Source organism: Polyodon spathula, chromosome 3 (assembly GCF_017654505.1).
Source record: "Polyodon spathula isolate WHYD16114869_AA chromosome 3, ASM1765450v1, whole genome shotgun sequence".
NCBI lineage: Eukaryota > Metazoa > Chordata > Actinopteri > Acipenseriformes > Polyodontidae > Polyodon > Polyodon spathula.
In genome coordinates this window covers 36,172,848-36,187,443 of record NC_054536.1, presented here as the reverse complement: position 1 = coordinate 36,187,443, position 14,596 = coordinate 36,172,848, and the positions used below count along the sequence as shown (strand labels likewise).

The 14,596-nt window shown below is 35.1% G+C and overlaps 1 protein-coding gene across 2 annotated transcripts; it reads left to right on the top strand.

Moving 5' to 3' along the window:
- The first annotated feature begins 3,101 nt into the window (after window positions 1-3,101).
- On the top strand, window positions 3,102-12,862 carry LOC121313049. 2 transcript variants are annotated; one of them, XM_041245175.1, is made up of 10 exons: window positions 3,102-3,174; window positions 3,501-3,563; window positions 4,123-4,232; window positions 4,815-4,892; window positions 4,987-5,052; window positions 5,364-5,456; window positions 5,542-5,601; window positions 5,724-5,819; window positions 7,693-7,839; window positions 12,135-12,862. In XM_041245175.1, the coding sequence occupies exons 3-9, from the start codon at window positions 4,172-4,174 to the stop codon at window positions 7,836-7,838; spliced, it is 600 nt and encodes a 199-aa protein (XP_041101109.1). In that variant the 5' UTR covers window positions 3,102-3,174; window positions 3,501-3,563; window positions 4,123-4,171; the 3' UTR covers window position 7,839; window positions 12,135-12,862. The 2 variants fall into 2 exon arrangements, with proteins under 2 accessions (XP_041101109.1, XP_041101108.1); XM_041245174.1 differs by having other exon boundaries at window positions 4,119-4,232.
- Window positions 12,863-14,596: the final 1,734 nt, after the last annotated feature.

Genomic DNA, 14,596 nt, shown 5'->3' with positions numbered 1-14,596 from the left:
TTATTATTATTATTATTATTATTATTATTATTATTATTATTATTATTATTTAGTGATAAAGTTTAGTTTCAATGAGGTAACTTAGGTCTCTATCTTACCATAGACATTTTAGAATTGTTCACTGGTACATCTGATGGTCACGGCCTAGAGCACTGGTACTTTAGATAAAAAGGTTGGAAACCACAGCTCTAGCACAGCTTTCAAGCATAGGAAACAAAGTAGTGTCAAAAATTTTGCTTGGGTATGATATACCAAAGATGGGAGATACTCACCTGATGAACCTTACAAAGTTCCCCAACCCAGCCCATTCCAGACGGTTGTCATGCTGAAGCACAAGGGAAGGCCATTTTGGTTGATACCTGGCGCCAGTATTGGTGCAGTTGAGTTTGTTTATATTGCAGTGTAACAGAGATCAAATGATGCTTGGTGTTATATCTCCCTCCTGATCTGTGAGGGCACAAGGTAAAGGAAACAGAGTACCCTGGACTACAAGGCATAACCCTTTATTGCAGTGGGTAGGTGGAAGTCGGCAGACTGGAAAAGGGATGGAGCTAAGGTACCTGAACTCAATGAACTGAATGGGAAACTGCGTGGCATCCACAAATTGGAGGAGCGGATGCGCTCGTTAACCAAGGGGTCATGAGGGAGGGTATAAAATAGGGGCGTAGCAAAGTAATATTTTCTTTTGCAAATGGTTGGATTTGACCTTGAAGAAGTACCGTGTATACTAAAAACCGTGAGTGCTTGTGTTGTGTTTTAGTGTCGACTGTAACAGTTGTTTGTCTCACTAGATTGCCAGTAGCTGTAGCACAAGCCAGCATCAACCCAGACATTACTTTCTCCCCAGCATTTCATGGAGAACTGCACCACTAGCATGTAATATCACTTCACTGTTTTGTGTTTAGTGTTGGTGTGTGTAAAAACTGGACTTCTGGTTATGGGTGAAACCAGGGGATTACAGTTACGAGTGATACATACTTCTGTGTCTTCTTGCCATTATTTACTGGTGTTTGCCTTCGGGCTCTGGACGTTGTCATTCATTAAATAAAACACCCTTGTACCTGAAAGCAATTGTCTGCGTGATTAATCTGCTCTGCACTGCACTCGCCTGTAATCACTCACAACTTTGCCAAATGAAGATATTTTGCATCTGTTGTGTATGGAATTGGTGACTGCAGCTTTAACTATGTACAGTTGTTTTATGGGAAATAGCACGCTGCAGCTGGCATACTCGGTGTTAAGCCCCTTTCACACTGGCATGCTCTGCCCAGGTCGCGAGGGTTGGCTATGCAATTTCACACTGCTTTTTGAAGAAGCGGGGTCGACCTGGGTGACAGAAGCAAATACACAATGTGCATATGCCATGCCCTGGAAGCAGAAACTTTCACATGACCATCCTTTCATCTGTTCAGGCTTTCAAGATGAATCGTCAGCCCAAATGTTGATTCGAGCAAATGTTTACTTATCCTTGCTGCAATCTGGCTCAAAAATATGGCTAAACAGAAATGTCTGTTGCAGAAGTTATAAACTTTTAGGCAGGCTTGGCTGCTTGTTACTTAATCCGCTTACAAACACCCATCATGCATCTTGTCTCACTCAGCGTATTGACCCAGGTACGATTACAGTGTGAAAGGGATTTTAGTTAGTTCAGAGCGTGTAACACAGACAGATCTTATGTTTACATGTTACCATTTATTTATTCAGTAAAAGCACATTTAAGTTTCGTGAGTTTGTTGTTATTTATGATCTTTAGTACAAGCACATTGTTATACATTTGAGACACTTCCAAGCCATTCTTTTTTTATTACCACAATCTGAGAGCTAGCTTTAGTGAATGGCAGTTCTACTGTAAATAAGTACACTGCAGTATATTTCATTTGTAATTCCTTAATTTTATTAATTTTTCTACAGTAGTACCTTTCCTAATTACGGTCCCAAGTATTTCTGCATTCTGCTTTTATATTCATAAAATTGTCAGTTTTGAGAAATAAAAGGCAGCAGCTGACCCTGCTTTAGTTCAAAACTCATGCCATATTTACTGTTTTTCCTTATGGTAATGTCTTAAGATGTTATCAGCTCATCTAACAAGGGAAGCTGCTGCACACATGTTCATATTCACACATGTTTTTAAAGGGAGATGCAGCATTTTTGGCGCCTAACTCCATTAAAACAGTTGGCAACATTTTTTTGTTGCATTGGAGACCATTTTAGTTGCAGTCTGGAACTCTGCTTCATGTTTTCATTTTAACCCCTTAGGTTTTTTTTTTTTTTTTTTTTTTTTTTTCTAGTTTACACTACATTTATAAAGGACTTGAAGCTCTCTATACAGTACCTGTCACATTATCCAGTCTGCCAATGCACTTTATGCTACTATGCATATACAAGACAGTATGTTTTTTGAGTTTTAAAGATTAAACAGATAAACATTTCCAGTAACTAATGAGGGAAGAAGGCAATAAAAGTTTAGTGAAAGTGAAACTCAGATATGACTGTTAATGGGTCAATGGTTCAACTGCAGCTTGAAGGTATGAGTAATCTTGATAAATACTGTACATCTAATGGTAATGGAGTAGACATTAAAAACCTTCCATTTTAACTGCGATGTTACTTTGAACTCCTGTATGTGTTCTGCAAGGTTCTGTATCGGCTCAGCACATTTCTTTGGAGGTATCACACTCTGCAATTGAATTATGTTACTTGTATTTTAACATTGCATTCTTAAACAGTGAACATGTTAAAACTTAAATATAAAGCCATACAGAGTGATAAACTAAGGGAATGCATTAACAAAACAGTTTGTTTAATGTTATAGGCACCATTTTTTAGCGGTTGCCTCTGACGATGGTTCCAGTTGGATTTGTAGCTGGACTGGAGTGTTCACGCTTCAGCCTGTGCAGCTTCGAATTTTTTTGGGTGTTATGAATCCTATAGTGTTGAATTGAAATGGTTAGTGGACCTTACGCTTCAAGTCAGGAATTGAATCTGTGTTTGCACAGGAAGTTGATTTGTAGATCATTGGTTTATACTGTACCAGTTTAACATTTTATTGTGTGCTGTTCCTAAGATAACATATACTGTACTTTTAAGCTTAATGGTTTATAATCAACTTCAGGTTTTACTTTCACTTCCTAAAAACGTTGAAGACTGAGGCTACTGTTGCAGTTACTGCTGTAGGTAAGGAGCATTATATTTGCCATGCAAATCTTTAAAATAAAATAGTGGTTATCTGTGAATAAAGTAAGGAGTTTTAATAAAACGTGTTTATGTTTTTTAAGCACGATTACTGACATTCTTAAAACTTACTCATGTCAGTTAACCTTTGTGCCTTTTTGTTTTCCTTATTATTAAATGCATTTGCCCGACAGGATATACAAGGATGCTAGGATGTTTTATTCAGAGTTATGGATGTAATGCCAATATAGGACGCCACCACTATCTCACAAGGGGTGGTAATACGTCAAGAAAAAAACATATATTTTTGTTTTGTTTTCCTTTCACAGTGGAATACAGTGTTTTAACATCAGCCTGTGGATAAAGTGTGTTATTGCTCACTATGGCGAGTGGTAAGTCAGTCAATTACATTGTATTTAAGAAAGTGAACACTTTTTGTTGTGCTTTAGCCATGTGTTTGTTATGTCCATTTTGAAAAAAAGTTTTAATGTTGGGCGTGTTTATTTCATCACCACTTTCAGTTAAGTGTATGCAGTTCTTTTTTTTTTTTTTTAAGCATAACACCTTACATCCGTTTTGGAGCATGTCACAAGATGCATAACTTTTGTTATTATTATTTTTCGTTGCATTAATACCAGAACACTGACATCAAAAGCATGCATCCTTTTTTTTTTTTTTTTGTTTTTTTTTTTTTTTTTTTTTTCTTTTTTTTTTTTTTTTTTAAATAACCATGTAGCCTTTAGCTAAGTCTTGGGGAAACAGTTAAAATTCTGCGTGTGTTAAAATGTATCTTTTAAAATTCTTTGTCAGATAAACACACTCCAATGCATTATTCGTTACCATTCTTCATTTGTATGGGTTGAGGTATTATAACAGAAATAATATAAAGTAACTCAGTAATTTCTCTCAATTAAAGGTTTGTTTTGTGTGTTGTTTTTTTTTTTAAGCCAGCAATGTGAACTATTCTCTGGCTGCAGAAAGTGGAAGCAACATCATTTCAATGTTTGTCCAGGGGGAGGTAAATGGGGATGTTAACATGCCTGTGAATATAAAACTTTCAGGTAATATATGTGTGGGAAAAGTTGGGGGAGGTAGTAATAGTAAGCAAATCTGTACTATTGTGTATTACTGTGTACCATTACGCAATACTGTAGGTAGCCTATTGAGAATTCTCATTGGAAAGCTTTGTTTTTAGTACCCTACTGTACCACAGTTATAAATCACAATTAAACATTACTTAGAATCTGGATATTTGCGAAATGGATTTCAGAAGGAATTAAAAACATTCATACTTTTTTTTTACAACTGTCTTCTCCTCCTGAATATATTATTTTAATCTGTATGTAGACAGACTGTTAACTATACCTGTGTATTCTAAGTGTTTCCTAAATAATTAATGATAAAAATCATGGAATTTTGTGATCCTTTTGATGTATTCCTGCAATCATATTCATGGAATTACATTCTTATCATTTAATTTCATGAACATTTTCACTTCATGTGCTGCTATCACATAAGTTAGTATCACATAGTAACATGTTGGTATCATGTAAGGATGTGCAGCATCTGCATGCATTTTAATTTGTATTTGTAATTACTTGCTGCTGACCTTGCTAACTTCAGAGTTTTTTGTCCTATTTTAGATGATCAACTTCGAGAATTCACTCAAGGTTTAGGAAAACACAGTGACATGTTGCTTACCACTTTGATCGAAAGTCAAGGTTAGTAAAGATTATCCCAAAATTAAAATGAATTTGTGGGTAATATAATCAGTATTTGTTCAATACATTGTAACTCCTGTATTTTGTATTACAGGTGATCTGCAGTCAAAGATGGAACAGACTCAACGTCAACTTGAAGAAATGTCACAATATTTACAAAGTATCACAGTAGAAATCTATATTCAAAAGTGCTTTTAGGCTACTGAGCTGAATTGAACTGTACAGTATACACTAATGTTTTATGGAATTATAAACAGCCAAAAAAACATTTGTCTTAATTAAGGAATACAAATATACACTTGCAAACTATGCATACTTTAAACAGAAGGAGTATTTAGAATATTGTGATATAATTAAATGTGTGCATAATATGAATAGTTTGACAGACATTTTTTTCAGCACTTATTTCTGAAATATTGAACATTCTCCTGTAGTTGCTATTCTAACAGCTAATATAATTATCAATTGCAGGCAATCAGATTTTAGCATCACTAATTAAGGAATACACTCAGAAAAATAAAGGACTTGTAAAAGAGTTTACCAATCAACTTGATGAAGGAGAAGGTTAGTTAAATGTTCAATTTGATCTAATTTGATTAAGATTTACTTTCATTATGGCAGACATCTTTTTAATATACTTTTTTTTCAGGTGAAGACTCTGAACAATTAGAACAATTCATTAGAAAGACAGTTGAAGAAACAAGACCAGGTGAGTGACAGAAGCCTCATCCAATACTTTTGCAATTGTGTACTTGGAATATTTTTTTGAAAATTTGACCCACATCATTTATCTTACACTGTACTTAATTATTTATTAATTTATTTCAACAGGAAACGCACCATCAAGAGAGGTGCTCATCCACAGTTTCTGGGCTGTCATGGCAGTAGCTGTCGCACTATCCGCCTATTTTTATGGCAAGCTGAGAAGTAAGTAACTAAGTTCCATTTAGTGAAAAAAAAAAATCATTCTAAATTATTTCTTTCCATAAAATAACTACCTTCTTCTACACAACTCTCTCTCTCTCTCTCTCTCGCTCTCTCTCATATATATATATATATTATCTATCTCTATATATATATATATATATATATATATATAATATATATATATATATATATATATATATATATAAATTTTCCCAGAAATTTAGAATTGTTTATTTAGAATTTATAACACGGCTTGAAAAAATAACCACCTCTGATTGGTTAAAAATCATCACATGACCGTGCTTACGTGTGGGTATATATAGCGTATACCATGGCTTGCATACTAATGAGACGCTTCACACTGAGTAAATCACTAGGCACCACTACATTCTAAATTCCATGGCAAACTGTCATTTTATTTGTTATTATTTACAAACCACTGCCAAAAATGAGTGGCATTTCACTTATTTCCTTTAATACATTTGGGGTGAAAATCCACAAAACTGATACAACACCAACTTTGACACACACGCACACACACACACAAAAAAAAAAACTACAGCAAGGGCTGGTTAATGTACTTAAAGAAAAAAATATGGACGTTCATTTTATGAAAATAAATCCAAACAAATCTCAACAACATAAGGTAATGTTATGCCAGTGCAAGAAGTTAAACTAAGGACCAGTATTCAGTTTCCAGTTTTATAATGCTGAGCTGGACTAAACATATTTTAACGGTAAAAGTTTTAACATCTCTGCTGACAGCGAGTTTAAAACCAGTAGTAATGTATTCCTGTCAGTCAGGAAAACTTAGAAAAGCAGGTAACGACAAGGCCAGACACAACCCACCGAATTACCGGGCTGGATTTTAAACATCTGCGGGAAACTGAGGTACTGTCCCCTGACACCGCGGTCGGATTGGTGTGTAAAGTCTGGTTCGATCGTCAACTTAATTTGGCACGACTTGGACGCGAGGGTGTCTCGCAAATAACAAAAACATATTTTGAGATCTAAAAGAATGAAAACGTACTAGAATATGTGTTAACTTAATAGTAAATGCTTGCATATAACGAGTTAACAAACTCAGTTCAAGATCCGGCTTCAGTGTCTCTAACAGCTGCTCTCCTTACTTCCTTAGTGTCATTTAAAACTCCGTCCATCATCCAGTCTGTGCTCATCCCTCTAGTTTCTAGTGAGATGGCACTTTAAATACAGACATTTACAATAAATGAACATGTGCAATTTATTTTTAATAAGCGAACAATGAATTAAATTATATACAATTTGGGACTATATTACGCTGTGGATATGTGCACAATAAAAGTTTCTGGTTTTGTCTTAATTTAAATGTGTTTTAATTATTTTTTATTATCACTTCCGGCTGTTCAGTTCCGATGATATACCCCTTCTGGGGTGGTTAAGGGCCTTATCACCACCCCAGGTGTGGTATATATCATGGGAACCGCACGGCCCGGCGTGGTTAATACCTTACAAAAACAAAGTGCAAACCTATTTTGTAGATCACTATTTGGGGAATTGGGAGATAGACTGACAAGCAATTCATTTTCTTCTGCTCCCTGTGAATATAATCTAAGTGACTAGTGCTTTTGGATGTGCTTGAGTGAGACAAATGTTGCGTGAAAAGATGGTTTAAAAACTATAGCTACTGTATAAAGAACCATTAAGATTATGGCTTAGAAATTTAAAAGAGCTTTTGAGATCTAACCAACATGGTTGCCGTGGGTTTGTACATGGGTCCTGGCCAATAGGAGCACAGACTGCCTTAATCATCAATCAATCAAAAATGTCTAACTGACCAGCATATAAATGTGTATTTTACCATGTTGCCCATTTTATTTATTTTTTTTGCCAGAATTATCCACAGGAAAAGTGCAATTAAAATATGTAGATGAAGCTCAAAAATATGTCCAAGAAAAAGATGAAGATGAAGATGAAGATTATGCCCTAGGAGAAATCTATTCCTGTCAAAGCCAGCAGTCGGTGGCATACCATAAATGAGGTCAGTGCAGTGTTGAATTTGCAATCTATGTCATACTAATAAATGAGGTCAGTTCAATGCTGAATTTGCAATCTGTGTCATACTAATAAATGAGGTCAGTGCAATGTTGAATTTGCAATCTGTGTCATACTATAAATGAGGTCAGTGCGATGTTGAATTTGAAATCTGTGTCATACTATAAATGAGGTCAGTGCGATGTTGAATTTGAAATCTGTGTCATACTATAAATGAGGTCAGTGCAATGTTTGATTTGAATAAATAAATCATAATACAAACACAAAATAATAAACTGCACAGTGGCGGAGTGGTACCCTGTTCTAAAATAAATAATACATTTGTTTTAAATAACATTAAATAAAAACAAAACAATACTTTAACAGCAGGGCTTTGCCCTACCCCCTTTTTACGTACAGACCCTAGCAGCTCCAATTTATAGCAAGCTCTGCACTCAGGGTTGTTCAAGGCAAACAAAAAAATCTTTTCAGCCTGATCGACTCAAGGGGTCAAAAGTTATAGAGGGGTCAAAATGTGGTCAGCTTCGGTCCCCGTAACCTTTAAGTTACGCTAAAGACTTGTGTTAGGTGTCTTTTTATATTGGAAATTGCATAATGAATCCAAAAAACAAATTTAAAAGCAACATTTATAAAACAAATATGTAAAGTTACCCTTTAAAGAGTAAATAGCGGGGTTCTGAAAAATATAATGTTACACGTCCCCACGTGTTGCTACAACTGTTTAAATAACGTACCTGTAATTTTATTTTTCATTCTTAACATCCTGACAGCTTTTTACACTTGGAGCTTTAAACTCTATTTCAATGCTCTTTTCAAAATGGCCGCTCTAGTACACTGATAGTTGTCGTGGAAATTCTAATAAAAGGAAGAGAGACTGTGAGTTCCAAATACACAGGCCTTTATTTCTTAAATTTGCAAACTGAAAACACTCTCAACACACAGGGTGCTAGATAATCTTCAAGCAGTGTTCTAACATACAAAAACAGGTTAGTTCCTTATATACCAATATATATATTATATACCAATATTCATAACAGAACAACTGAGCATAAGAACATCCCATAATAATGCGTAATTATGTCTACGTTGTCACTGGGACAAAAGCAAGCTTAATCACAGGGTAGATGGTTGGGTGTTCGTGTAGAAAGTCAGGTACACACATCATATTTTTCTATTTCAACAGCTACAGTTCCCTAAAACTGCAGCGTCTGGCAGTTTGCGGTTACTTCTCCTTTTTACTAGACAATTTTTTATATAGTAATTTTTCTGCTAAAGCCTATATCGTAGAAAAAACAACAGGTCTTGGAAAAATACAAGTAGCTTGTACTTTTTCATTATGCAAGTAGCTAATACTCTGCCATGTGTCATTTTCTACAACATATTGTAAGGATTATTTTGGATTATTTCACCTTTTGGGGGGGGGGGGGGTGTGACACCCTAAAATAAAAATGAAAGAAATCCAAGGAAAGGTTAGTCTCTGGCTTGCATTTACAAATTTACAAAATGGTAAGATTTTTTGTTTGCTGTGGGAGAAAAAAAGTTACCACCCCCCCCCCCCCCCCCCCCATCTAGAGAAATCTGAACAATAAATAGCTGAAACAGAAGTCACATCAGTTAATAACACTTTTCTCTCAGTCTTTTTGAAATGCTAGGATTTAAACATACCAATAACTTTTGACCTCTTGACCCAATCAGGCTGATAAAATTGGATCTTTATTGCAAAAAGAATGCTATCTAAAATGAGCAGCACCCAATTTACCTGTTGTGCCTGTCACCAACAATGTATTACACTGATTATGTAACAGTAGTATAGTGGTTTCACTAGAGTTTCATTAGGCTGTTGCTGTCACTTTAAAAGTCAGGCAATTTTATTTTTTTCATCGCAAGACGTACCATTATACAAGTAATGCTAATTGTACAATATACAGTGTAGTAATTTTCTAAGGAAATCAACATTTTCTAACTTGAATTTCTAATTATTATAGAGCTGTATGAACAGTCTGTTTGGAAATAAATAAATAAACAAACAAACAGCGGAACAATGACATTGAGTTATTTTGGTATAGTCCAAATGTAGGGAACGGTACTGAAGCGCAATCGTCTTTCCTTTCCTGTCTTTGAAGTCTCAGAGGAAGGTGGATGCAGATGCAGTAACCAGACTAAAATGCAATTTTCTTTTCTTTTAATTTTCAATGCAGAATAAAAACAAAGGCGATACTGAAAGTGCATGTCTTTGTGTCATCACCTTAAAAAAACACAATGCAGAGTACAATAGTCAACAGGGTGAACAAAGTAGTCCTGTTACAATTACACAAAGCAAGATTACAAATTATAAATTACGAATCACAGTGCAGTATTTGCCAGCATTCCAGTGAACAGATGTTTCTATATATAAAAAAAAGTTACAAATTTCCACCCCAACTTTCCTAAAGGAACTAGAATATATTAATTGATTTGGTCATGTATCTCTTCAGATCAACTAAAGCAGGCTCATAAAGTATACAGTGCAGTAGAGGCTCCTTAGAGGAGGCAAAGGAGGCAGTGCCTCCACAATAATATCATAATCTTCATCATCATTATTATACTTATACTATATTATAATAATAAGAGAATTGCTGAACTGACAGTTTAATCTTTCTTGCCGTAAAATAGTAACTTATCATCAAAGTCCATAGTAAATTTAATATATTGGGAATTCAGTTATCAGTCATTTTTACATACATTGACACAGAACTTTGCAGATCTCTCAAGGTCATTGTTGGCCTTAGAGTGACATCCCAAACCAGTTTCCTGCTTGCCTGGCTGCTCAGTTTGGGAGGGCGACCTGATCTGGGTAGTGTCTGGGTAGTATGATGCACCTTCCACTTCTTAATGATGGACTTCACTGTGCTGAGAGGGATAATCAGTGCCTTTGACATTTTCTTGTACCCTTTCCCTGCTCTGTGCCTCTCTATCCCTGACCTGTTTCAAAAGCTCCCCGGTCTTCATGGTTGCTTTGTTGGATCACTATGTGAGTTGCAGCTTGAAAGTATTTATATCCCTGAGGAAAATTATCTACAAGTTAAACCACTTTGAGTACACACAGGCTGAAACCATTTCATTAATTTTGTGACCTACCAAACAAATCACATTTAGGGCTGCAGTAGCAAAAGGGTTGAATACTTGTGCTATATATAGATATAGATATATCTCGAGCATAACAAGAAACTTATCACTATTATAACACTTAAAAAAAAAAAAGTATATAAATGATGGTCATTGACAATGTTTTTGGTTTCTTTTTAATCACTCAATCATTCATCATTCTTGACCATGACACGCTTGAGTGACTATGACTGAAGCATATGCACTTAATCACCTAATTAGTGAGACAGTTGATTGGACACTGGATATGGAGTGATTTCAGCTGTTGAACTGCAAGCCTGAATAAAAGCAAGCAAAAAAAGAAAATCAAAGGGAAAAAAACAACAGTATGCCACATGTGTCAAGAGAGCAGCACCGGACTAGGGCAGCGTAATGTGGCTCGCCGTCTTGGGTGCTCATACCTGGTGATGGTATAACCAGACACACTTTGTCAATGACATGCCACGAACTTGGAGACCAAGAGTCACAACACCTGCCCAAGATCGACAGATCATTTTGCAGCATCTTCGTGATGTCAATTATTAATCAGCACCATAAGTCACTGCACCTGCTCTGAAACAGAGTTTGTCATTTTTCGATCACATCTAGTGAATTTTATCCAAATATAAGTGATAAGTTTCTTATGATGAACAAATATGTGATTAGGTTATGTGATATATATATATATATATATATCTATATATATATATATATATATATATATATATATATATATATATATATATATATATATATATATATATATATAATAGACATAGATATTCTGAGTTATAGGAAGTAACTACGGATACTCTGTATCTATAAAAACTCAACTCCCTTATAATGTGCCTCCTCTGTGTGTCAAGTGACCAGCCACCACTGACTCAGTGCCACCCTGACTGTCCACAGAGGCCATTCCCCTTTTGGCATAAGCATTAACTAATATAAATGTTTCCACTACAATAAAATGGTGCAAATGCCTGAAGGAACAGTGACTGTGTAGGCCATTGTAAAGAATTTCCACCCACCACCTTTATGAAGGAATTAGAGGCAGACATGATTTAAAAATTATTGTGTATTAATTTTAGTTAAAAAACAAATAGTCCAATTCCAGTGTGTGATGCATACTGTAAAACCACAATTCTTCCTTTGTTTCAGATACAGGAAAGATGAGACATGAACCAAGGAGACACAAACCAACTTTTGCAAGGCGTGCATTAAGCTCTCCAGAATCGCTATTAAAATGTTTGTTCTTATGTTTTGAAGACAGTTATTTACGAATTATGATTTTCAAGCAATTTATAACTCGCATTAAATCAACTTAATAATCTAAATGTATCATTAGGCAAGAATAAGATGTGACAGATCCGTAGAAAATGGCCTTCCAAGGTTGTGGTTCTATTTTTGATGAATGTAATTGGTAGTCATTATTTCTGCATGCTTTGAAAATGAGACAATTATCTATCATTATGCCACCAGTGCTTCTAGATGATAATCTATACAGGGATGCCAATATATCTAATAAGCAGTTGGTCTCAGTGAGATAAAATGGGAAACTAATTAAACTTTAATATAATTGATAAACTGCAGAAAAAACAAATTATTGTAATAAATAGCTACAAAGTTTTGGCTTCCACCCTCTTCAGACAGCATGGCAGACATGATGTTTAAGTTTGAAAGTGGCACAGTGATTTACAGATTAATGTTCTAAGAACACTGTGACAATAGACAGTTCTGAGGTGGAATTCCAATCTTGAAATGTATCATCTTCCAGGTTCAGTCCATAGGGAAATAGTCTTGAGTCTGAATCCAGAAGTTTTAACATATGGTCATCTTTGAAAATGTATGGAAATGACTAAATTAATAAAAGTTACAAGACCTTTAAATACCTGTTAACAAAAATCGGAGTCATATCTTTTTGTCTGGAGTTTTATAGGCCAAAACCAGCGAAGCTGACCTCTTTAAATGTTGTGGAGCCCAATGTAAAGAAGGATGTCCATAACATACAACCCCAGCCACGACTGCAAATTTAAAATGAGAGAGAATGGACACCAAGCCTTCTTCTTTTCTCAATAATAGATACTTTTCAGTCAAGAATGATTTGTGATTTGAATAGGAGCATAAAAGCTGAAAATACCACCTAACAAAAGTAAAACATAAAAGGTAAACTGAGTGAAGATCATTTAGACAAGATTACATACAAGAAAAACAGACTCTTTACAGCTTTGTAATCATTGAATGTAAAAAGACAAGCGTGAAATATATGTCCATGTAGGTCAATGACATTGTTTTCCATGAGCGCCATTTCTATGTGTGTCAAATCCTACAGTGCATATAGAAAGTCTACACCTCCTTGAACTTTTTTCACATGGAATTTGTGGAGTAGGATGTGTAGATAAGAAAAATTTAATGCATTTTAATTTCAGGCTATAAGGCAACAAAAGGTGAAAATTTTGAAAGGGGGTGTAGACTTTCTATAGGCACTGTATGTAAGCCTGCATGTGCCATTTTGTTTATTTTATGGCTGTTTTTCCTACTTTCCATCTTTAAACAAAGTTTGTAGTCAGAAGTCATCATACTAATATATATATATATATATATATATATATATATATATATATATATATATATAGATATATACTTTGATATAGAATATGATTATGTTGTACAGTAAAACCTCACTTGAAGGCCACTTTTCTAAAATCTTGACTTGCTCCTATTGACATCAGTGTAGTCACCTTCCATACTAAACACACCCCTGTATTCAGTATTAAGGCCACAATCTGCTGTACCAAACGAATCACGCCTCTCCATGACAGCAACGTGCTGTAAACTACCAATTGCCTTGGCTGCATCATCAGTTGTCTGCACATTGATAAAAAAAAAAAAAAAAAAAAAACTATTAGAATTAGAAATGAAAACTGACTGAGCTGTGTTCTGTTTGACCTAATTGGAAGGAAAATGAAGTGAGGTGCGAATGAAGCCATGTGAAACTGGTGAACTGATTACGAATTTAACCTGTCCACCTGTATATAAAAATGGCTCATCTTGTGGTAAATTCAACCTGGGAATTCAAGGTGAGCAGATACCTGTGAGCTTTCCTGTTAGACACGGCGAGAGTTATCTGCTTGGGTACCGAACTTTTGATTTACATTTAGTAAATTTGGGTGTTATTTTAAAACGCATATTTCCTTACCATTGACTGCCACACAAAGGTTTTAATGCTACCAATAAAGGACACAAATATGTTTTTTCTATTTCATTCTTTAATCTCTGTATCCCTGTCACTGACCATCTCAGGCTGAAGTTTTTGGATCCATGTAAACGAGCGAATTAAGAAAAACAGAATCTTCATCATGGTATACAAGCTTTAAGAAAGTTACTTGTACTGGTAGTATAGTTTAAATTGTAATGCAGTAAAACGTGCCTTATCCTCCATTACGAAAACCCTCCATTAACCAATGGACCTCTGGCATGCGTAATTTACACCTGCTGCTATCAACTGAAGAGTACAGATTATGGCTCAAACAGTGGATTCAGCTGATAGCAGGACCGAATCGATTCAGTGGCAGATTAAAAAAATAAAAAGACAGTGTGTTTATAAAACAAATAAAATGTAA

Bases quoted from the DNA above. Each gene is read 5' to 3' on its own strand.
- LOC121313049 (XM_041245174.1), top strand. The intron at 5,457-5,541 runs GTTAGTTAAATG...CTTTTTTTTCAG, and splicing joins TCAACTTGATGAAGGAGAAG to GTGAAGACTCTGAACAATTA. The intron at 5,820-7,692 runs GTAAGTAACTAA...TTTTTTTGCCAG, and splicing joins TTTTTATGGCAAGCTGAGAA to AATTATCCACAGGAAAAGTG.